Raw genomic sequence first — 23,576 nt, forward strand, 5'->3', positions numbered from 1 at the left:
CTGACCAGAGCACCTTCTTCCACATGTTTGGTGTGTCTCCCAGGTGGCTTGTGGCAAACTTTAAACGACACATTTTTATGGATATCTTTAAGAAATGGCTTTCTTCTTGCCACTCTTCCATAAAGGCCAGGTTTGTGCAATATACGACTGATTGTTGTCCTATGGACAGAGTCTCCCACCTCAGCTGTAGATCTCTGCAGTTCATCCAGAGTGATCATGGGCCTCTTGGCTGCATCTCTGATCAGTCTTCTCCTTGTATGAGCTGAAAGTTTAGAAGGACGGCCAGGTCTTGGTAGATTTGCAGTGGTCTGATACTCCTTCCATTTCAATATTATCGCTTGCACAGTGCTCCTTGGGATGTTTAAAGCTTGGGAAATCTTTTTGTATCCAAATCCGGCTTTAAACTTCTTCACAACAGTATCTCGAACCTGCCTGGTGTGTTCCTTGTTCTTCATGATGCTCTCTGCGCTTTTAACGGACCTCTGAGACTATCACAGTGCAGGTGCATTTATACGGAGACTTGATTACACACAGGTGGATTGTATTTATCATCATTAGTCATTTAGGTCAACATTGGATCACTCAGAGATCCTCACTGAACTTCTGGAGAGAGTTTGCTGCACTGAAAGTAAAGGGGCTGAATAATTTTGCACGCCCAATTTTTCAGTTTTTGATTTGTTAAAAAAGTTTGAAATATCCAATAAATGTTGTTCCACTTCATGATTGTGTCCCACTTGTTGTTGATTCTTCACAAAAAAAATACAGTTTTATATCTTTATGTTTGAAGCCTGAAATGTGGCAAAAGTTCGCAAAGTTCAAGGGGGCCGAATACTTTCGCAAGGCACTGTATATCTGTTACAGGATTTAGTGAATTTGTTATTGTTTAGAAAAGATAGCTCATCCATCTGTCCATATTTTCTCTTCACAATGATAAGGAGCGTTAATCGTGTAGCTCTTAAAGTTTGAGGATTTTTTTAAGTTCACATTGCGAGCAGCAGCAGGGAATCTTATGGAATGCACTTTAAGAGAATACTCAATCAATAAAGTTTATAACAGCAATAACTAACCTCTGTAGTGAGTGTAGTAATGGGATTAACAACCAGGAGTTAAAAGAACAGAGATTCATTCTGTTCTGTGAATTCCTCTGTAGAGTAGCCTGAAAAGATAAGGTGTTTAACCAACTGTATATAAACACATTGGGTTTAACTGGGTGATCCTTTGGTCTGTCTTTTGCTGTCCTTTTAACCTCCCTTTGGTTTGGTTTTCCTTTATTGAATGGTGTGTGTATTAGTTTGTGTACTGGTCTTAGTTTGTGACACACAGTAATAATGCCTGGCAGTGTCTCATGTATTATTTGATTTCTCTCTTTTTTGGGGTATGAGGATTGCTCTTCTCCTCTCTCTTCCCTCCATCCTTTGGTGCTCTGTCTCTCTATTCCTCCACATATAACTTAGTGAGATTTTTGGGAGAATGGTCACAGAATCTAATTGCTTTTTTTGAATGACGCACCTTGGTATTTGTCATTTTTGTTTTTGAGAAAATAATTGTTGATTTTTGTTGTTGCTTATGTAGACGATGTCTCTCTCTTTCTTACACCATCTTTGTGTTTCCCTGTTTCTGTATGTGGACTGGCTCTGTATCTATCTCTCTCTTTCTCACCTGCATCCCTCTCCTGAACTCCTTACCTGTCCCATCTGTCTCTGTATGTGTTTGATATGGGAGTGCTGCGATTGTTTTGATTGGTCTCTATGCTGCATCCGACGCTTGCTGATTGGCTGAAATACATTTTTTGGTTCTTTATTCTCACTCTTGGTCATGTGATGCGCCCATATTTGGCTGCGTATAATTTCTGTCTTATAAAATTATTAATTTTGTCCAACAAATGTTTTTTGCACCCCTCTTTCTCTCCCTCCCCCTTTATGTATTGATGTTGATTTCTTTTTAGGTTAACCCCAACAAGTTTGGTTTAATTTGGGGGCGATTTAGGTTACTTTGGTCCAGTTCTATTGGTACTGCTGTGGGCTTTTGTCTTAAGTTGAGGGATGGGATGGATGGGGTTGAATGTTTATTATTAACCCATGCAGGTGTGTTTCTCACTGGTCTCTGTTTGATTTGCATGTCTACCTCTCGGTGAGATTGATCAAATTGCATTACCTCCCCTGGCATTGACACACCACTAACTATACATAAGGAAATGGATCATTGCCCAGTTATCACACCCAAAATAGAGGCTTATAAATGACCCGGATATGAATGCTGTGATATGAAAAGATTATCAGCATTAATCTGATTCATTAGGCTGATTTATTCGTTTTATTTTAGTGTCTTCACTCACAGGGACAATTATGTCAGCTAATTGAATCACTCGAGGCTGACCATCTCATTTGCAATGAAGGAAAATGAGGTAATTGTCATTTCCATTTGAATGAGGGCTGCAGTGATAGAGTATGATTAGTGGGGTGTTGAAGGTGGCTGAATCCATAATGGCCTTCTAAGTGGAACTTCGTCACATAGAAGTCTCAAAGCTCTCCAATTGGCCAATAGGTCATTAGTAGCTCACAACAAAGTTTGACATGGCGCAACGGCACACTCAAACTGTGAAATTGCACGACACAACAGTCATTCTCATAAACCCCATCAAAGGAGATGGATAAAGATTAAGGGAGCCTAATATGGCCCTTTGAAGTTCAGTGGGGGGATTAGCCTAGCTAGCAGCCATCTTGATTCAACAGCCGTCTCTGTTCACACACCTGCAAACACATATTATTAATCTCCTGCAGTGCCACGTATCTCAGCTCTTCTCCTTCACCTTATCTTTCCTTTTTCCTTTCTTCTTTTACCTATACATCTCTCTCTTCCTCTCACCGCTGGGCTCAACCACTGGCCCTCAGTGTAGCTAGTTGTCTCCACAATGAGTCATCGATTACACTCCTCTTGGGCAGAACACTTTAATTGCATGACTAAGATTCCCCCCTAACAATCCTCCACCCACTCATGTACACACGCGCACACAAACACCGCCAGGGAGAGCAGAGACTACTTCATCATAAGCGATGTTGTCAGCTGTCGTATAACTGGCTGGGGAGGAGGCAGCCTGGCAGGGAGGAGTTAACGATGTGATGCATCAAACCCACCACCGTATTGATGTGGACGATCCAGCGATGGTGAATGGGGAGCAGACTGTAACTGTGGCCTCCCTGTATGTGTACACACAATCACCATCTTCTTGGCAAATGGTCTGTTGACCTTAGACAGCAGGAGTGTTATTACCATTGTATTATTCACACAGTCAGAGTTAGATATGCTTTATTTTATGAATTGCTATCACGTGTAAATGTCTAATATTGGTCCACTTGTGTGATTGTCTTTTGTGTCAGAGTGTTTGTGTGTGTTTCCTCAATTGAATAGAACGGGCCAAACGTTGTGCTCACTGTCCCTCCTCCCACTCCCCAGGTTAACAATGCCACGGCCAGGGTGATGACCAATAAGAAGATGGTCAGCCCCTACCCCAACGGAGAGGCCCTTAGCACCCTGCCATATGGTAACCAGATGCAAACTACTCCATTAGCCTCATTATGATCCCTAACTAACTGTTAGTCAGCTGCCCATCTCCCCGTGGAACCCCTATCTATATGAAACCCTCCTGTTTCTGCCTCCTCTCTGCTTCTCAGCAGGATGGAAGCTAAGCCCAATGGTACAGGCCATGTACGGACCAGAGCTCTATGCAGGTAAACCTTGTCTTCCTCTTAGATTTCATGCCCTTCATTTCACCCAAATCTGACTTCATTTAAGCATCCCTAATTCATAGTACCCCCAGGCATTGGATGTTTATACCCTCTCTCCTTTCCTCTCCCTCAGTTCCGGGGTTCCCCTACCCGTCTGCGGCAGCGGCAGCCTCCACGGCAGCTGCGTTCCGTGGTGCCCACCTTAGGGGCCGGGGAAGGCCAGTGTACGGCGCTGTGCGTGCGGCGGTGCCGCAGCCTGCCCTCCCTGCCTACCCTGGGTAAGGGATTCAACTACAGAATCCATCCTCTGAACGGACACACTTAACATGACGTTTATATACGTTCCTTCAGTAAATTCAGTAGTTTACTATAAATACCAATAAGCGTAATGTCATTAGTTTGGTAGTATAGACACAAACTCCCTCTGAGCAGAACAATAATTTGACCCTCTGCGTCACACTGCACACAAAGACCAGACACATTTTCTTTCTATTTTTCTATGTTCCAGTAATTCCACTAGAAACTGTACTGCATGTTGCTGGGCTGTGCCAATTGGTTAATGGGGATGCAACTGCTGTGATATTCTGGATTTTTTTTTAAACTAGTGCTGCAGGAAATGGCTCTTCCATATTTAATCCACTACTGCCTGACTTCAAACAAACGACTGGCTGACTTGTCCTCAGTCTGTCCAGGACCTTGTCCTCGTCAATGTAAATGGACCTCCGTTCCCTCTCCCCGGGGGATGCTGATAGAGGATGGTACCCTATAATACAGTCATGTTGATAATATCACTTGGTTCAGCAGTAATGGAAGAAATAAATGGTAGTGTATTTCCTCTGCATGCTGCATGTGTGTGAAATAACTGTTCTATCTCTCTCCTTGTGCGTTCACTTTTCCCCTCAATCATCTCCCTGTTGACTTTCCTCCACACTGGCTATCATTCCTGCCACTCTGGTCTTGGACCATCACACTGTACACACCGACCCTTCAATCTCCACTGCTCCTGTTCCTCCCTCCTTTGTTCCTCCCAACTCCTCCCTCCACCTCTCTCTTCACCTGCCATCTCCTCTGTCTGCCATCTCCTCTGTCTGCCATCTCCCCTGTCTGCCATCTCCCCTGTCTGAAATCTCCCCTGTCTGCCATCTCCTCTGTCTGCCATCTCCCCTGTCTGCCATCTCCCCTGTCTGCCATCTCCTCTGTCTGCCATCTCCCCTGTCTGCCATCTCCTCTGTCTGCCATCTCCCCTGTCTGCCATCTCCCTCTGTCTGCCATCTCCCTCTGTCTGTCTTTCTTAGCGTGGTGTATCAGGATGGTGGGTTTTATGGAGCTGCAGACTTATACGTAAGTAGATTCCCACTCCTCACACTCCCTCACGACTCTCTCTCCTTTCTCTCTGTGCGTTTCTGCATGTGCATAATTAAATGCGCTGCACAGAGCTGCCCAAATGTTGAATTATGCTAAGGGGTACACTCTGTACTTTACCATTCCACCACTGCCTGGGGTCACACCTGTGGGTCGGAGTTTTCCCAGAAGACAGACTGTAACAGAGGGTGTTGTAGTCTGGTGTTGTAACACGGGGTTCCAACATGGGTAGCCGGGCCGCTCTGTGTGCGCTTGTGTCAGGGCGCGTGTCTGTCAGTGTGTGTGCGCGTGTGTCCAGGTTGACAATGGCTGTTTCTGTTCTCTCTATAGAATAGTGTTTCAGGACTCTGTCATTAGTAGCAGATTGCCTCAGGTAGGGTCATTACCAAACACAGTGTGTATTTTTATTATCCCTCTGGTGATTATGATCTTTTGATGTTGTTTTGAAACGGTAACTTGCTTTTCATTTTCCTACTAACTCACTGACATCTGCACAGGTGGATTGTGGGAAGGGGTTTGTTACTAAGCTACTAAACAGCGTGTGTTTTTTGCCAGTTTGTTCAAAGAGAACCTGGTCTCTGAAAGGTAGACTGCTGGCAGTGATAACATGAAAGGTGGCAGTTGTATTTGTCTTGAAGTCACTGGCAGAGAGCCTCTTATTTCATACAAACACCAATGTTCCCAGCACCATTTCTTATGATTGGAAGTTACCACATCCGTTATGCTGAGTAACATCCATAGCTGGAACAGGTACAGAGATGAGCTGGAAGATACTCTATCTGTGTAGCAGCAGTGCCCTGTGGGGCTGAAAATAAAGACGAGGAGAACACGGTTTCTTATTACTAAAGCCTGTCCCCAGCCCCTTCCCAGTCTGGACTCTTCTCTGGAGCATGCTGATCCATGTCTGCATGCTCTACAGGCCTACCTTTTCTCTCTCCCCCTTACCTTCTCTCACAGCCCCCCTCCCTCTGTCCTGTCACTAGTTGTACTGCAGGTTTCCAGGGGAATGCTCTGGGTTGTGTTCTGTATGATTAGGTGCAAATGCAGTGGTGTGTTCAAATAGATTTGCATTGAATCGGGGCAAGCATGCTGTCTCAATGCCAGGAGGTGACACTGTGAGTGTGTTTGAGTGTGGCATCTCTATTTTCCCCCTCTCTCTTTGTCTTATATGCATATGAGAGATCACAACGATAATATGGATGGTTCGTGTAAATGTTACTTATCTTTCTCTATAATTCTGAATCTTTGATATGCTGCATTATTGACGATTGTCAACAACCTCCACTGTAATTATTCTGATTTGTTTTTTTTTACATGTGTTAATATATTCATCTTTTACCACAACTGTTCTAAACTTGGTTGTTGTACTGTGTGATTCTTTAACTCACTCTGCACTTACACAACTCTGCCTCGGTAATGATCCTGTCTACCTCAGCTGTACCATGGTAATAACCTCCATTTGTCCCTCTGTCTCCCAGGGAGGCTATCCTGCCGCTGCCTATCGCTTTGCTCAGCCTACTGCTGTAACCGGGGCAACTGCTGCCGCGGCAGCAGCTGCTGCTTACAGTGACAGGTAAGAATAAGGAGGATCGTCTGAGGACTCGCATCAAAAAGCAGCAGCCTCGAAATGCAATAATGTGGCCAGACTTTTACACAATAACATGCTAGGCTATGACTCACAGTAGATATTATTTAGTTTTGGTGGGTATTTATGATACACTTGATCTTTACAAGTCTTTTGTTTTGTGATTTGTAGTATCTCAGCCTATCTATGACTCAGTGCAAGGTGTGTGTGTTATATTCTCACTGTAACTATGTGCTGGTATTCCTCTGGGACAGTTATGGGCGAGTGTACACTACAGATCCCTACCACGCTCTAGGTCCCGCTGCAGCTGCCTATGGAGTCGGTGCCATGGTAAGAGCCCCCCAGCCGCAACACTACAACAACAGGCTGGAAACTGAGTTATCTTCACTTTATGTAAATGTAGTTATTTACTTCTCGCACATCTTTTTCACTGCTGTCTGTTGTTTAAAAACAGATACATCTTCCTTTCCTTATTTCTAATTTCTCTTTATCTCTCTCCCTTTCTCTCTCCTCCAGGCTAGTTTATATCGGGCTGGATACAGTAGGTTTGCGCCGTACTAAACAGCACTCGCACCATGGAATTCCACATTTCTGAACCTCTTCATTTGGGAAGAGCTCCCCTCCATTTTCTACGGGTGGTAGTATTAACCCATGTGTTTTGGAAAAAGGTCATCCACTCAAGATAAACTCAACTGTAACTCGGCTTGCTTCAACGGTCACACTCAGTGACATAGTAATGAACGAATGAAAACTGCCTGTGAATTTCAAGACTGGCGACAATAACTGAAGACAACTGTGGGAAGAACAAGAATGGTTCCATAAAAACACTATTGGACATGAATGGAGAAATTGCTGCCCACCAATAACTTTTTACACTACATCACTACAAACCTTTGCTCCTGATAGTCTGTGGTAATAATACTCAAATGTAAAATGCACACATATGTACACAGCTCAATGTGTTAATACGACCTAAAAGTAGGCCATCACTAGCCTAAAATCTTAGGTCCTTTATACAAAACACTACATTGACAACCTGCCCAGTGGTGGACTCCCATCAGTTAAACAATGAACACATCCAAGTTGTTTTTTTTTTAAAGAACCTGTTCAACAAAAAGGTGAATGGCACGAAGAAACGCAAAAGTAGCAAAAAGTCAATAATCTGAACTATAAAAGCTGAGCGACGACGCAGTTAAATCTAGGTAACAGCTGTTGCTCGGGAAATGATTAGAGAAATCCAAACAGTCTACCATTACATTACATTACACCACCAACCCAACTGTACAAGACAGAAAAAGATAAACGGTGTGAAAATGACAAGGAAAAAGAAACAAAATGACTTGTTTTTGTTCTGCATTACCTCAGTTTTTCTTTTCTATAATTGTCTATGAAAAAGCATTGCTTAAAATGATTATTGTTATATAATGTGGATGCAATGAAATTACATCCACTATCATCATTTTCCAGTTGATTAATACTGCTATTGCTGGTCTAAGTATTATGATTATGATTCTTACTGTAGTTGAAACTATAATGACACGTCTTTTGATCTGTATCATGTATCCTTACTATCATATACCTACATTGTCTTCATTTTTCCTTTTGAAAATATTGTACAACACAACTCCTTATACATGTTCTCTTTACTAGACTATATGACATTCCAGGTGTAGCATCAGAATGGAGACTGAATGGGGTAAAAACATTGAAAGTGTCTGGGCATAGCTAACATGCTGTAGAAACCAGTCATGCAAGCTGGACCCAGCTATTTACAGATAAGAATGGAATTCTTAGGGGTTTGAGAGAACAAACCAGATGGTAGGAAACATGAGAGTTACAAACACTATAAGTTGATGTTACTTTTGGTTTCACCATTTTTAATATATATTTTTTTGTCAAATTGACACAAATACAGACACGTGGGAAGTGAAACAACATAATGTTCACCCAATGCAATCTTCCTCCTAAGTCTTTGGGAATGTTCTAGTCCAGTATGTATTAAAGTCACTGCCTCAATGCTACTTTAAGGTACAGGAAGTGGCCAACAAAAATATATAAATAGTCTTTGACCTATTATGTATCTCCATATACTCTGAATATGTTATTGCTATTGTTTGTCTTTTGGATCCAAAGATTCTCTAAAAGCACATTTGTTGGTCAAGTGTACACATTTATTATACTTTTTCTGATTGTTCTTGCTGTTATTTTAGCTCTTTTTCTATTTTATGGTGGGTTCAAAGTGCTCCCTTTCAGTTTGCTGATGGTGGTGTTTTAAAAGCACCGTGTCCTAGAAAATGTTATCTGAGAAGTGGAGAGGGAAGATGGGGGCAAACATGAATTTATTTACATAATTTTATAGCAACAGATTAATAAACTTAATCCCCAAAATACATTTGGGAACTGGCAAAGTTGGTCTTTTAAAACAGGGCTGCTGAATGTGCCGAGGGCTTTTGATTAAGTGGTCCCAGGCAGATAACCCAACATTTTTACACTGCCTTAAATATAACATTTAGGAGTCCACAGTAGACTTGAGAGGGGAATTTGGCATTTTGATAGAGAATAAATGTCAGACTAGAGTGAGTGTGATGATGAAACAAAGTGTTCTATTCCACACCATTTTAAAGAGCCCCCACATGCCTCCTTTTTTCCATTTGGGAGTGAGTGTGTAGTTCAGTGACAGTTGTAGGGTGGAGGACCCAGGTAGAGAGCTGAGCCATAAACCACCTGTTGACATGATGATTACCATGTTACTAGCTGTGTTATCAGGCCTGGAGGGATGCATACAGCCGCATTAGTTATTCTGTTGAGTATTTATGCCATGATATCATGACAATAAGAATTTTAAACTTCTCTTAAAAAGTATTAAAAGTATCAGTATGCATGTTTCTGTGAGAAGGACAGGGTCAAATGTCATTTCATTTGTTGCATGAATCAAAACAATTTCTATGGAAAGGAGGCTATGTGAAATATGAAGGCAGGATCGAGAGGGGTTTCAACATAGTCCACTTGAGTTTGTTTCTAGTTGGGGGGGAATAATGATATGTAAAATACTGCCTATTTTAAGTTTATGCCTGTGTTATCTATGTTCTTCTGTGGTCATGGTATCATTTGAATTACCAGTTATATCTCTTAGTTCAATTTTTATTTGGAATGTTGAACCCCTGCAGTTTTTCCTTTTGAAGTATGTTAAGTAACCAATGATGTTGTCCCACCATGCACACAGCAGTCCAGCACAGACTGAACTGTTGTTTCCAATGCCTTGCATTGTAGCACAAGACTGCTCTATGGCACAGCAACTGACCATCCCTCCATAACCTTCCACTTGTTACCCAGCAGTGGAGACTCCCATGTGCCCTCTCACGGCTGCTGTGATCACCTTAGACCCAGATGTGTGTCTGACTTACCCCTGCACTGTGCTGAAGTCAACCTAGTGGGAGTTGTTGGACAGGGATTTCATGAGTTGGAATTGCATGTGACTTTTTTGTTTTCACATGTGCATTGCTAAGCTCATTGATCCAAGTGATATTGTTTTTATTTTCTTCAAGTGACTTGTGTATTTCTCTTCATTTTTTCCATCTTCATGTTTGCCTTCTATTTCCTGTCATTGTTATTGAATGTACATAATAAACGGTTTGGTTTTTATACTCTTCTTTTCTCAACTCCTTATTTGGGTAAAATGCTTGGTAGATTTAGTTGCCTTTGATTATTTGTATGTAATCATAGGGTATGGAATGGCCACACAGGTCTTACCTATTGTTCACTAGTAGTAGAGCTGGTGGCAACTATGCCAACTTAAACTCTAAAGTAGCTCATTTTCTCTAACCAATCTCACATTGCATGTAAAGTTAATGTGAATGTCTGGGTTGAGTTTGGAGGAAATCTCATATCCCTGTTAATTGCTCTAATGCACAAGAGGCTAATTGCCAATTTGATGACATGCACTTCCAGATGATTGAAGTAGGACTAATTGAAAGGATTACATTGAGGGCTGTTTGATCAGTGAAACAATAAAGCACATGGATCCACTGAATTATTGAGGTATTAACCCGACTGACTCGCCCATTATGAGATGACCATGATGGCTATAGGCAGGCAGAGTAGAACGTTATATTGCTCTCATGTCATTCCTAGAGCGCTACAGATCTATCATTAATATCAGTACACTGCTATTTGCATGGGGAAATGACATGATGGAATGCATTTGTTTACATTTGGTGGCTCAATAATGGTATGAACATTGAGGTAAATTGAATCCCACCAACAATAATTCACATCTTGTACAGTGTCACCTAGTGGTGAAAACAGTAGTACCACTCAGTCTAGCTTGTGCTTCTTTTTGTGAGAATGAATCAGCCCTCTGCTGTTAGATATGACTAACAAATATACCTTTTAACATTCCATTTTAATAACACTTTTTCAACTGCACAATATGCATAGCATAACATTGATTTAAACATGTATTTCTAAAGTGGGATGTAAAAATAAAAAAATTGCATCCACCTTTACGTAAGATGTTAAGACATGATGACAAGGGTCTATTTTATCGCTGCCAGGTCCTGTCTCTCCTTCACACATGCCTGGCGCTGCCCCTGCCCATCCCTGCAGTTTGGCACCCTGATACAGACAGATTCACGCCTCCTCCTGCCTGAGACTATTAGACACTGTCTCTGGTGTTTTCAAGCAGCATGTTGCAAAAACACTCTTGTCACATTAGCTCAGATTCAGTAAGCTCATTCTATCTGGATCCAGCCTGAGTAAAGAAACATTAAATTAATCAATTGGGCCTTAGTCACGTAATTATGGAAATCATGTTGCAATGCAGGTTCTATTCAAGAAATATACATTTGTAGCTGAACTTCCAAAACATTTCTGGGCCATGTGAGAGTGCGTGTATAAATCAAATCGTATTAGTCACATACACCCGCAATAGCATCTGCTAATATGTGTAACGTTTTTGTTTTTTTCTGTCTTTGTGTGTGGGTGTGTGTACATGAAAAGCAAAGCGATCTTAATCAGACAGGCTGTGTCCATAGTATACATCATAGGGCTCGCTGATGTTGGTGGTCTGAGGACGAGGGATGGAGTAATCTTTGTCAGGATCTATTTCCTGAAACACAAACATAGTGAAACTTTAAAACATTAGTGTAGTAAATAATGTCAATGAGTTGTTCGGCATTACATATACATGGCTTGTAATGGCAAGGGTCATATTATTTTGTAAGATGTTATATATCTTTTATGAACAATACACAACATAAACATACGAATGACAACATCATACAAACATCAACCACATCACACCTTCACACCTGCCCAGACCCACGAGCACACAACCCCATCTCCAGCGCACGCATCACTTTCCTCCACATGGCCTGAAACTACACCATTTTCTTTCTCTCCGTAGCCCACGTGTTTTCATGTTGAAATAATACATCGATTTTTCCATTGTGTTAATGATGGTGAATTGATTGACTTCCACATTTTTAGTAAACGTTTTTTCAAGATGAGTGATGAGAAGAGAATTGTCCATGGAAAACAAAGGAAAATGCCGCACACTGCTACTCACGCTCCCAGGTGATATTTATGTATAACAACGTTTCGACAAGTTTTCATCAGGCATCCATGTAAAGTACCTGGATGTGCGTATGTTGTTCCGTTTTTGTTAGAGAATCATCCAAACCACCGTGTATCTCACTACACCCCCATGTGCCATGTCTTGAAATATGCAGACAGACGGATTAAAAGTACATTTACATTGTAATACTTCAGACCGCCAACTTTCTAGCTCCGCCCACAACTTCTGGATTGAATAGCATTCCCAGAAGGCATCGAATATTGATTGTTAGTTTTACACTTAAGACATGACTCTACACTTGTGCTGTAGAATTTGTGAATTTTGTCTCTTGTATAATACAATTCTATACATTATCTTATACTGGATTAAGCATGTATTTTTGTTAGTTATTCTTTATTACAACATGCTGATTGTCATTCCTATTAATCACCCAGTAAACCCAGATCCATTTTGAGACCTACTCACTGTCATTGAGAATCCAGACTCATATGGTGATTGGAAAACGGGGTCTTGTTTTCTGCCTGGGGAAGAGAACACAATACAATGACTCAATTATCTGCAGATTCCATACAGTGAGTATTAAAGTGACAGATTGTGTAATTAACCTCATATGTCATATTTTATTCATTGGAGCTGGTCCATATACTGTATAATGTAGCTTCCATGCTAACTTATTAGTACTGTACCACCAGTCAGTTTTCTGTGTTTCTAATGTTATGTTGCTGATTAACTAAACGTAGACATGAAGTACAGTACATTTCCCTGCTTTACTCCTTTTCAGTGCTACTGTTTCTCACTTCTCCGTTCCTCACCGTCGTTCTCAAAGCTTCTGTTCTCCCTCCCTTCTTTCGGGCTCCCCAGCCCTGGCAGGTTGGCGTTGGGACTGGTCCATCCACCAAAGTCTAGGGGGCCCTCCTTTGAGCTGGCCTCCCACCTGCAGAGGAGAACCACTTGGGCTAGTCCGTGACCCAGCAGTAGGACCCAGCCGTTGGCCACCAGGGCTATACTCAGCACCGGGTCATCCCACTGCGGCCGCCGGCCCATCTCCATGTTACCCCGGGTCAGCAGGGCGATCCACACCACCCAGATGGCAGCAGACAGCAGCAGGGTGAGGCAGAGCAGCGTGGCCTGGACCTGGCTCTGTCGGCGGCTGCCTCCGCTGTAGCTGTAGCTGTAGGTGAGACAGGAGTGGCAGAGGCAGCACAGGGAGAGGACCAGGCCGGCGGCCAGCAGAACCAGCACGTAGATGAGCAACATGACATACTCCCCCTGGAAGTACTGGCAGGGATGGCCGTCCCGCAGCAGCACGATTATCAGCCACTCTGTAGCGATGACCACCTGGAGGGTGAAAAGGGCCAGGGCCACCCCAGCCTCCCCCCAGCCTCGGGCCACAGAGAAGCCCAGCAGGGCCAGGCAGCGAGCCAGCAGGCAGGAGAAAGCCAGGGAGAACAGCACCCCGAACAGGAAGAGGCGCGTGGGGCATGTCTGGGTGGTGAGGCGGATGATGAAGGCAAAGGTCAGGGCGAAGACCCCCGCCGTGCTGAGCAGGAACAGAGCCATGGAGGCTACGCTCCCCCCGATGCCCCTGCGCTGGCGGGACGACACCCACATCCACAGGCTCCAGAACAGCAGCCCCACCAGCAGCCCTGAACTGACCACAAAACCCAGTGAGGCCAGGCTCTCCACTACGATACCCCACGCCGCCTGACGGTCACACAGGTAGGAGTACACGGGGTCCAGATCCGCCCCACACCCCAGGATTGCATCCTGGGAAGTGAAGTTTGGGGAAGAGTTGCGCTGGAGGAAGGAAGTGGTGCCTCGGTTGATAGTGGATTTTACAGTGGGATTGTTAGTGTTGGTATTGGGGATAGCATTAGAGCTAGTGGCAGCACTGGGATGGATGGTTTGGTTGAGGGTGCTGGCATTCAGTGTGGTCTGACATGTGCTGGGAAGTGGGACATTGAATAGTAGGATGAGAAAAAGAGATTTGTGTGTCTGGAATGGAAAGACCATCCTTTTGTTTTGCTCTGTCTGCATGTTGTTGTGTCCTTCCTCCCTGGTTTTCTGTTTTGATGGTATACTCCCTGCTCAGATGGGCCTTTGCTACCTGGAAAAAGTAGCAGACATGAGAGCATGTATTTTTTAACTCTGAATATCTTTATTTATAGAGCATAGCGGTATTTAGGACAATCAAATCAATTAAGGTGCTTTTGAATAAAGATGAGAGAGAGAGAGAGAGAGAGAGAGAGCTAATGGATTGTAACACCCAGGACATTGTGTGTGTGTGTGTGTGTGTGTGAGAGTGAGTGAGTGAGTGAGTGAGTGAGTGAGTGAGTGAGTGAGTGAGTGAGTGAGTGAGTGAGTGAGTGAGTGAGTGAGTGAGTGAGTGAGAGAGAGAGAGAGAGAGAGAAGCCAGACATGCCAGGACAGGGAAATAACTTTGTGTACACGGTAAGAACAGAGGAATTAGGAGTTATTTAACTGGCAATTGGTTCTAGATACTCTACATCAGAGATGGGCTTGGAGGGAGTCGGGGCCACAGAAAATCTGAACTCATCATGAGGGGCTGCAGTTGCTCGCGGGTCTGCGTACCCACATTGTTTTACAGATCATTTCCTGCAATTCTACACATTTTGCCGTAGGGTGGAGAGAAATTATTATATCTGAGTGACTAACATAATCATATCATAGTATTATACTGTATTTTATACAGGACAGTTTAGATAGCTGGCTGCAAAACTAACTTAGGGATCTAAAAAATGTTATCTGACATGGGCTAATTGACTGACTATCAGTGCTTTACATGACAAGAGAATAACTGCTGATGCACAACCACATTTCGAAATTGCACCTTGTATATTCCACTATTTTAACTCGCAGCAGTAAGTTGAAACCCCAACTGATTTCGTAATAAATAAATACAAATTGGGACGTCCCATTGCCCATCCCTGCTCTACACAGAGTAAAAATATAGACTACATGAACTCATAAAGCCGTGTGAAACCAGGAAAGAGGGAAATAGGGAGTGAGCGTGACAGCGAAATACAAATGCGGGAAGGGGGGGAGATATACCATCCTGATAGTTGATTGTCACTTCCTCTAGTTCATAACAGAGCCCTTGTTTCAGTGTCAGAGATTCAAATATGACATTTAATATGCTTATCGCTGGGTAAATATGGCCCTGGCCCCTTTATTTAACCCTTAAGGATAACTCTGTTTTGCACAGAGGGCAGGAGATGAAACCTCTAAAAGTCACTAAAACATCTCTATCAACTCTATCTTTACCGATTATTTCAGGAACATGTTTATGTGGTTGGTAATTTGTTATATAACACAAACAAATATTTAATAAAACAATTGTTTTGAATGTTTTTCAATTGATTGGGTCGTTAAATTGGTTGGCAGTAACAACAGTCTAAACAATAATGATTAATTGTCATCCAACAACAGGAGACTTGACGGCATCGCTGCTTCAACTGTTTACTTCTTGCGGGCAACATTTTTACTTTAAAACAACAAACTCTTCCTGTGGCAAAACAGGTGGCAAACAAATGGTAGGATATACCTCCCTTCAAGCTACTTTCAAACTAGCAAAGATGAGTAACATGAATTATTTACCCTGTATCCGGAGGCTTCAGTGCACCCACCTCTGTGGTCGGTGGTTATTTCTGATCCTACTTGTAGTTCCACTTGAGATTTGCAATAAACTCTCAGCTGATGCATCAGTAGACAGTGATCTATGTATGAGCGTGCCTCCTAACTCAAGGATGTTCCCATATCATTTACAGGCAGTGCAAGAGGGAGGGAGGGAAAGCAGGAAGAGAGGAATGAGAGAGGGAGTAAATTATTTTGGAAACGAAAGATGATTTTATTCACCTCACCCACATTTACATCTACTGGTGAAGCGATAGGAGAGAAGTTTGGACTGACCCACCCCTGACTTCCCGTTCTCTCACTCTCTTTTTCTTAGTGTATCTCACAAAACAGCAAAGTATAGGTGGGGCTCGAATCCCTGGACGCTATGGAACAGGCACTGATACACATTGACACACACGCACATGCACACACATACAGTATCAAGGACATGCTAACGTTGAACATCTAGCTATGAGAGTTGACCACGTGATTGGAAATTATATGCATAGGCCCAGATTTGAATGCCAGGTCATCATAAATAATCACACTGCTGGTTGCTATATTACAGAGAGAGGTTAGAGGTTAGGGGGGGGGGGGGGGGGTTCCACTAGTTACTACAACCACAAACTAGAAATGAGATATTCATTCAAACAAAAATTTGCTCTTTGGTTTTAATTGAAGGTTAGACATAAGTGTGGTTAGGATTAAGGTTAGGTTTAAAATCTCATTTTTGTAGAAATAGACATGGTTTATTATTTTGTGGCTGTAGTAAATAGTGATAACCAAGGAGGAGGCTGAATAACACAACTGACTCATCTAACTGTCCCTGAGACTAACAGTAACCACTTAGACATAACCTCACAACATTGATACCCCTCAGGTGGTATATGTCAAGGAGGGAGAATGCCTTCCAATGGGTCTCTGTATGAACAAGCCCGTGCTGAGCTCCTGGGTTCAAGTCTGTACAGGCAAGGACGTTCTGTAAAGTGTGTGTAAATGGAGCAGAGTGGATCAACACTGAAGCTTTCATAGAGACAGACACAAAGGCCGGGATAGTTTGTCTGTTCACAGTATAGGATTTCCATAAGCTTCAGGAACCTAGGAAAATAATATACAGTATCAGCAGACTATCAAGAGTTACTAAATAAATATTAAAGCACAGACACAGAGAGTGACCTATGACCACAGGGCATCAACCAATACAACGTAGCAACACAAATGGGAAAGACGTTTTGAGAAAGATATTTGGGGGACTGTGAAATAAAGGAGTTGATTTCCCCCTCCTTTCGCGTGCTAAGGGATTGTAACACCCAGGACATTGTCTGGGATATTCCAAGAGTGGCATACTGTAGTATTCTTACTCAATATTTGTGGTTGGTATGTCGTGGAAATGAGACGTTGTTGTATAACACACTGGTGACAGTTGGATGTGTTTCTGAGATAAGGACATGTACAGTATGTTTGGGAAAAACCTAACATGGTAACCGGTTGTGAGAAATATATACAGTACCAGTCAAAAGTTTGGACACCTACTCATTCAAGGGTTTTTCTGTTACGGTTTTCTTCTTCCTCCTCCTCTGAAGAGGAGGTGTAGCAAGGATCGGACCAAAACGCAGCGTGGTTATTACTCATGGTTCTTTAATAAAGAAACTACACATGAATAGACTAACAAAACCAAGAAATGTGACAAACCAAAACAGCCCTATCTGGTGCAAACACAGAGACAGGAACAATCCCCCACGAAACACTCAAAGAATATGGCTGCCTAAATATGGTTCCCAATCAGAGACAACGATAAACACCTGTCTCTGATTGAGAACCACTCTAGGCAACCATAGACTTACCTAGAGTACTACTCTAACCACAATCCCATAACTACAAACAACCCCAGACAAAACACACCACATAAATAACCCATGTCACACCCTGGCCTGATCAAAATAATAAAGAAAACACAAAATACTAAGACCAGGGCGTGACAGAACCCCCCCCGCCCCCAAGGTGCGGACTCCCGGCCGCACACCTAAACCCATAGGGGAGGGTCCGGGTTGGCGTCTGTCCACGGTGGCGGCTCCGGCGCGGGACGTGGACCCCACTTCAACAATGTCTTAGTCCGCTTAATACTCGTCCTTCGATTGGCGACCCCCGCCGCCGACCTTGGCCTAGTAATCCTAACCAAGGGCCCCACTGGACTGAGGGGCAGCTCGGGACTGAGGTAGCTCGGGACTGAGGGGTAGCTCGGAACTGAGGGGTAGCTCAGGACTGAGAGGAAGCTCGGGACTGAGAGGAAGCCAGGCAAATGTGGGAGTGGAGCCTAAGGGAGAGGTGCGCGTAGTAGGCACTAGATCTCCAGTGCTTACCCACAGCCCGGTTCAACCTGTGCCTGCACTTTGGAGGGTCCGGGCTAGAGTAGTTATCCAGACTGGGGGAGTGGTGCCAAGGCTGCGCACCAGAGCTCCAGTGCTCCCCCACAGCCCGGTCCTTCAGGTGCCTCCTCCTTACACCAAGCCTCCTGGAGGTCTCCCCAGCTGTCTCTCTGTCACACCCTGACCATAGTTTGCTTTGTATGTTTATATGTTTTGTTTGGTCAGGGTGTGATCTGAGTGGGCATTCTATGTTGTATGTCTAGTTTGTCTGTTTCTGTGTTTGGCCTGATATGGTTCTAAATCAGAGGCAGGTGTTAGTCATTGTCTCTGATTGGGAACCATATTTAGGTAGCCTGTTTTGTCATTGTGGGTTGTGGGTGATTGTCTATGTTATGTTGCTTGTTAGCACAGTGTTGCTGTAGCGTCACGGTTGTCACTTTGTTGTTTTGTAGTGTTCAGTTTTTCCATTAAAATGACAAACACTTACCACGCCGCATCTTGGTCCTCCTCTCTATCTCCAGACGACATCTGTGACAGCACTTGAAGAAACTTTTAAAGTTCTTGACATTTTCCGTATTGACTGACCTTCATGCCTTAAAGTAATGATGGATTGTCATTTCTCTTTGCTTATTTGAGCTGTTCTTGCCATAATATGGACTTGGTCTTTTACCAAATAGGGCTATCTTCTGTATACCACCCCTACCTTGTCACAACACAACTGTTTGGCTCAAACACATTAAGAAGGAAATAAATTCCACAAATTAGGCACACCTGTTAAATGAAATGCATTCCAGGTGACTACCTCATGAGGCTGGTTGCAAGAATGCCAACAGTGTGCAAAGCTGTCATCAAGGCAACGGGTGGCTACTTTGAAGAATCTCAAATATAAAATAGATTTTGATTTGTTTAACACTTTTTGGGTTACTACATGATTCCATGTGTTATTTCATCGTTTTGATGTCTTCACTATTTTACAATGTAGAAAATAGTAAAAATAAAGGAAAATCCTTGAATGAGTGGGTGTGTCCAAACTTTTGATTGGTACTGTACATTTGTTAAAGTTTCAAACTACAGTATGTTATGGTGGAGCAATGTAGAAAAAAATATGGTTGAATTAGATGCTTATGAATGTTCATTGCTGTTCTTCAAAAGAATGTCAGATGTTAGTGAAAATGGGAGGGGTTGTATTTTCTCATATTTTCTCAGAGATGACAGAAGAAAGAAAGGACAACATGATTATTGAAAATAAAAACTTTAATGGATCTATCAGGACATACAATCACACATACACATTCGGTAATATGTGTTTGTAACACATCAATATATTTATATTTTGTTTGGTGGCATACCGTACACTAAGAAGGGGGCAGTGTGGTAGCACCACAGGGATAACAGGGAATGCCTTCACCATAATGATCTATGACAAAGCATCACACACCCTCCTCCCTGGTCTCATCCCTTTCGTTTCCTGTGTGTTCACAGTAGCACGCCTTATCAGCAACAAGTAAAAAACACAATGCAAAAAAAAGAGATTGGGGTAAAAAAGGGAGGGTAACGAAGGTAGAGGTTGCATTGGAAACAGAGACATATTTACAGTTCTGTGGTAGACTATAAGCAAGTACAAGCTAGTCATAGCTAGTCTTTGCTTGCGTCCATTGCTGTGGTTGATGGTTCACAGAGGAATTGGGGGACTAACGGGATCTGAGTGGTTACAAAAGGATAGAGGGAAGGGGGAGCCGAGGTAGGCTAATGTCGAGAGGGGTGGGGGTGGTCTTGTTGTATCACATCAAGTATCTCTTATGTCCTGTATAAAATACAGTGTAATACTATTATATGATAATAATAAAAATAAACAGTTCAGTGTTCCGTCTGCCTATCGTATGTGGTCTTTCAGGCCGCAGCGCCTGACCACAACAGACTTAAGAACAGCGTGGAGTGACGAGACGACTTTAGGGGGATGGCCAGTCGCCTTATGGTGGCGCGCCAGACTAACACAGAAGGAAAGGGTCAAGAGCGTAGAGGTTAAGGGAAGGCAGGAGACAGCAGTCTTAGATGATTCCATATTTGGCCAGATCACTGAGCTCCATGTCGCCGTAGGCCTCCCATGGGCAGACCACTGCTATGTCTAGAGAGAATGAGAGAGGGAGAAATAATTACTGTTGATTGTCCAGTTGATTAAAAAGGGCAAGGAACACTTGTTGGTTGTCTTGGTTGTCGATATACAGTGCCTTCAGAAGGAATTCCACATTTTGTTGTGTTACAGCCTGAATTGAAAATGGATTAAAACACACAATACCCCATAATGTCAAAGTGGAATTATGTTTTTCAAAATGTTTAAAAATTAATTAAAAATTAAAATCTGAAATGCCTTGAGTCAATACATTTTCTTGGATAGACTCAGTCTGTGTGCAATAATAGTGTTTAACATCATTTTTAAATGACTACCTCATCTCTGTACCCCACACATAAAATTATCTGTATGGGCCCTCAGTCGAAAAGTGAATTTCAAACTCAGGGAGGTTTTCTGATTCCTCATCACAAAGAAGGGCACCTATAAAATAATAAAAGCAGACATTGAGTATCCCTTTGAGCATGGTGAAGTTATTAATTTCACTTTGGATGGTGTGTCAATACACCCAGTCTTTACAAAGATACAGGCGTCCTTCCTAACTCAGCTGCCGGAGAGGAAGGAAACTGCTCAGGGATTTCACCATGAGGCCAATTGTGACTTTAAAAACTGAGGATGGATCAACAACATTGTACTTACTCCACAATACTAACCTAATTGACAGAGTGAAAAGAACGACCTCTGTACAGAATAAAAAATATTCCAAAACATGCATCCCGTCTGCAACAAGGCGCTAAAGTAAAACTGCAAAAAATGTGGCAAAGCAGTTAACTTTTTGTCTTGAATACAAAGTGTTATGTTTGGGACAAATCCAATACAACAATTACTGAGTACCACTCTCCATATTTTCAAGTATAGTCGTTGTTGCATCATGTTATGGGTATGCTTGTAATCGTTAAGGACTGGGGAGTTTACAGGGTAAAAAGGAAACGTAATGGAGCGAAGAACAGGAAAAATCCTCGGGGAAAACCTGGTTCAGTCTGCTTCCACCAGACACTGGGAGATGAATTCACATTTCATCAGGACAATAACTTACACTGGAGTTGCTTACCGAGAAGACAGTGTATGTTCCTAAGTGTCCGAGTTACAGTTTTGACTTAAATCTGCTTGAAAATGGTTGTCTAGCAATGATCAACAACCAATTTGACAGAGCTTAATTTTGAAAATAATAATTGGAAAATATTGTGCAAAACTCTGAGACTTACCAAGAAAACTCATAGCTGTTATTGCTGCCAAAGGTGATTCGAACATGTAATTGACTCAGGGGAGTGAAAACCTATGTACTTATACCTATTTTCATTACATTTGCAAAAATGTCTCGAAAGATGTTTTCTCTTTGTCATTGTGGGGTATTGTGTGTAGATGTGTGAGAATTTTTAAATAATTTAAACCATATTTAATTCAGGCTGTAACAACTAAATGTGGGATAATTCAAGAGGTATGAATACTATCTGAAGGCGCTGTATACTGAAAGTAGAAATACAAATATATAGATGAACAAACATGACTACTGATGATTGCAGATGGAATATCAAAGTTACCTGTGCCAAGACCCTCCATGCCTGGGATGTCATCACCAAATCTGCAATTGACAAGGAAACATGTTAGTATCTTACAGATTCTAGAATTTGTCTGTCTGCATTTATAAAGGTTTGAGAATGTGAGAAAATGGAGTGCTTGTTCGTGTGAATATGTGGAACGGTTGTGTGTGGAGTTTGTGTGTATCTGTGAATGTGTGATGACAGAGAGAGATTCTCACCCTTTCTGGCCAGGCTTGGGGGCCTTGCTCTTGAATGTACGGGTTTGCCTCTGCTTGAACTTGGGGGGTCCCTTCTTGGGGGTGGTTGGGCCAGCTGTTCCGGCGGGCGTTGCCAGGGCGCTTCCTGCAGGGGGAGCTGTGTTCATTTCTGCTGAGGTCTGACACAGAGAGAGACAGAGATTGTTACAAGACTGTACATAATATAACATTTGAAATGTCTCTATTCTTTTGACATTTTTGTGAGTATAATGATTACTCTTAATTTCTGATTGTTTATTTAATTTTTGTTTATTTCACTTGCTTTGGTAATGTAAACATGTTTCCCAGCCAATGAATCCCATTAGAAAGAGAGAGAGTGTGCTGTTATAGTGTTGGCCAGAAAATCATTAATTTCCCTCAATTTTGTATTATCCTCACTCCCATTTTCTACGTCTATCCCGGCTAGTTTAACTTCACTTCAGGTCTGTCCACCCCCCTCTCTTCTTCTCTACTGCTGTCTTTCTGCTAATCTCTATCTCTCTGCCAGGCTCCCTCCAGCCACCTTACTGGTAATCAGGATAGATTAGGGGGATTTGGCTAAACAGCCAGATTATCTCTGATTGCATATAAAACCCAATTTGATGAATTGCCCTTCTTAAATCCCAGGAATGTCCTCTGTGTCACACGCAATTGCTTAGATCACGAAGGGAGGGGGGAAATCAACACCTTAATTTCTCAGTCCCATAATATATTTTTCAAAACATCTTTCCCATTTGGGTTGGTACATTGTCTTGACCCTGGATACACTCCTTTCTTAGCATGGACATCTTCTTTTTGGATGTCTGATTTTACATGATCAATTATTTTCACCTGACTAAAGTATTGAATTGACTAGCCCCCACTAAATGGATATACATGCATATAGCATTGTAACACTAATGTAAATTAAATCTTCACTACTGTGCATCTGATTTAAGATCCTTTGATGTCGTCAGTGAAAAAAAGGTTGATCCTTATGACTTAGTAAGGAAGTTGGGACGGGCGTCAGTAAATGATGGTATTGAGACCGGCAGTGGCTGGCCTGCCAATCTCTTTAGTGGCTCAGACACTATACTGGACAACAGGTGAGGCCACACGCTGTCCTTGTTCCTGTTCTTCTTCATCCGTTTAAGCAGTATCCTCCTAATCTGTCTCCTGAGTACCCCCTTCCCCGAACCTGGGAGCTCCTTAATCCTGTTAACATAATGACGTGGATGGAGCTCACTTTACCAGGACACGGTGTGTAACTCAACAGATGCTGCACCTGTATGAGATCCCAGATCTGGCTCTCCCTATGCTGCTGCCTAATACCCATCCAGAGTGGATAGAGATCTGTAAAGCTGCGCAAAAGCATCTGTTGTTGTGATTTCAGTCTCTGCTTCTAACAGGTAAGTCTAGCCTCTCTCTCTCTAGGAATGTGGT

At 42.6% G+C, this 23,576-nt stretch overlaps 3 protein-coding genes across 12 annotated transcripts in view; 1 reads left to right on the forward strand and 2 right to left on the reverse strand.

The window, feature by feature from the left end:
* Positions 1 to 10,321, forward strand: part of LOC110538324 (RNA binding protein fox-1 homolog 2) — a 38,570-nt gene extending 28,249 nt beyond the window's left edge. The window contains exons 7-13 of one of the 9 annotated variants that reach the window (XR_005035139.1): positions 3,454 to 3,541; positions 3,672 to 3,728; positions 3,859 to 4,003; positions 5,021 to 5,066; positions 5,418 to 5,460; positions 6,566 to 6,660; positions 6,927 to 6,967. Coding sequence is in view for 7 of the 9 variants with exons in the window: in XM_036938498.1 (XP_036794393.1) it covers positions 3,454 to 3,541; positions 3,672 to 3,728; positions 3,859 to 4,003; positions 5,021 to 5,066; positions 6,566 to 6,660; positions 6,927 to 7,065; positions 7,189 to 7,233 (615 nt within the window). In the remaining 2 variants the exon portion in view is untranslated. Of the gene's footprint in view, positions 1 to 3,453; positions 3,542 to 3,671; positions 3,729 to 3,858; positions 4,004 to 5,020; positions 5,067 to 5,417; positions 5,461 to 6,565; positions 6,661 to 6,926; positions 7,066 to 7,188 lie in introns of those variants that run through there. The other 8 variants (XM_036938504.1, XM_036938502.1, XM_036938500.1 and 5 more) reach the window with 8 other exon arrangements.
* Positions 10,322 to 11,055: 734 nt separating this feature from the next.
* Positions 11,056 to 16,101, reverse strand: LOC110538326 (G-protein coupled receptor family C group 5 member D). Its single transcript, XM_021625072.2, has 4 exons — positions 15,866 to 16,101; positions 13,060 to 14,354; positions 12,713 to 12,768; positions 11,056 to 11,779 (listed from the first exon to the last, which is right to left on the reverse strand). The coding sequence occupies exons 2-4, from the start codon at positions 14,282 to 14,284 to the stop codon at positions 11,681 to 11,683; spliced, it is 1,380 nt and encodes a 459-aa protein (XP_021480747.1). The 5' UTR covers positions 14,285 to 14,354; positions 15,866 to 16,101; the 3' UTR covers positions 11,056 to 11,680.
* Positions 16,102 to 19,491: 3,390 nt separating this feature from the next.
* The window catches only part of LOC110538323 (retinal cone rhodopsin-sensitive cGMP 3',5'-cyclic phosphodiesterase subunit gamma), a 50,384-nt gene continuing 46,299 nt past the window's right edge, over positions 19,492 to 23,576 (reverse strand). For both annotated transcript variants that reach the window (XM_036938508.1, XM_021625058.2), the window contains exons 2-4: positions 22,137 to 22,294; positions 21,919 to 21,959; positions 19,492 to 20,374 (exon numbers count right to left, since the gene is read on the reverse strand). In XM_036938508.1, coding sequence (XP_036794403.1) covers positions 20,298 to 20,374; positions 21,919 to 21,959; positions 22,137 to 22,282 — 264 coding nt within the window. In that variant the 5' untranslated portion in view covers positions 22,283 to 22,294 and the 3' untranslated portion in view covers positions 19,492 to 20,297. The remainder of the gene's footprint in view (positions 20,375 to 21,918; positions 21,960 to 22,136; positions 22,295 to 23,576) is intronic.

Source organism: Oncorhynchus mykiss, chromosome 12 (genome assembly GCF_013265735.2).
Source record: "Oncorhynchus mykiss isolate Arlee chromosome 12, USDA_OmykA_1.1, whole genome shotgun sequence".
Taxonomy (NCBI): domain Eukaryota; kingdom Metazoa; phylum Chordata; class Actinopteri; order Salmoniformes; family Salmonidae; genus Oncorhynchus; species Oncorhynchus mykiss.

Excerpts from the sequence above, each read along its gene's own strand:
- LOC110538326 (XM_021625072.2), bottom strand. The coding sequence starts at position 14,284 with ATGCAGACAGAGCAAAACAAAAGGATGGTCTTTCCATTCCAGACACAC. Across the intron at positions 12,769-13,059 it reads CAGAAGCTTTGAGAACGACG|GCAGAAAACAAGACCCCGTT; the intron begins GTGAGGAACGGA and ends TCTCTTCCCCAG. Across the intron at positions 11,780-12,712 it reads AGTCTGGATTCTCAATGACA|GAAATAGATCCTGACAAAGA; the intron begins GTGAGTAGGTCT and ends TTTGTGTTTCAG.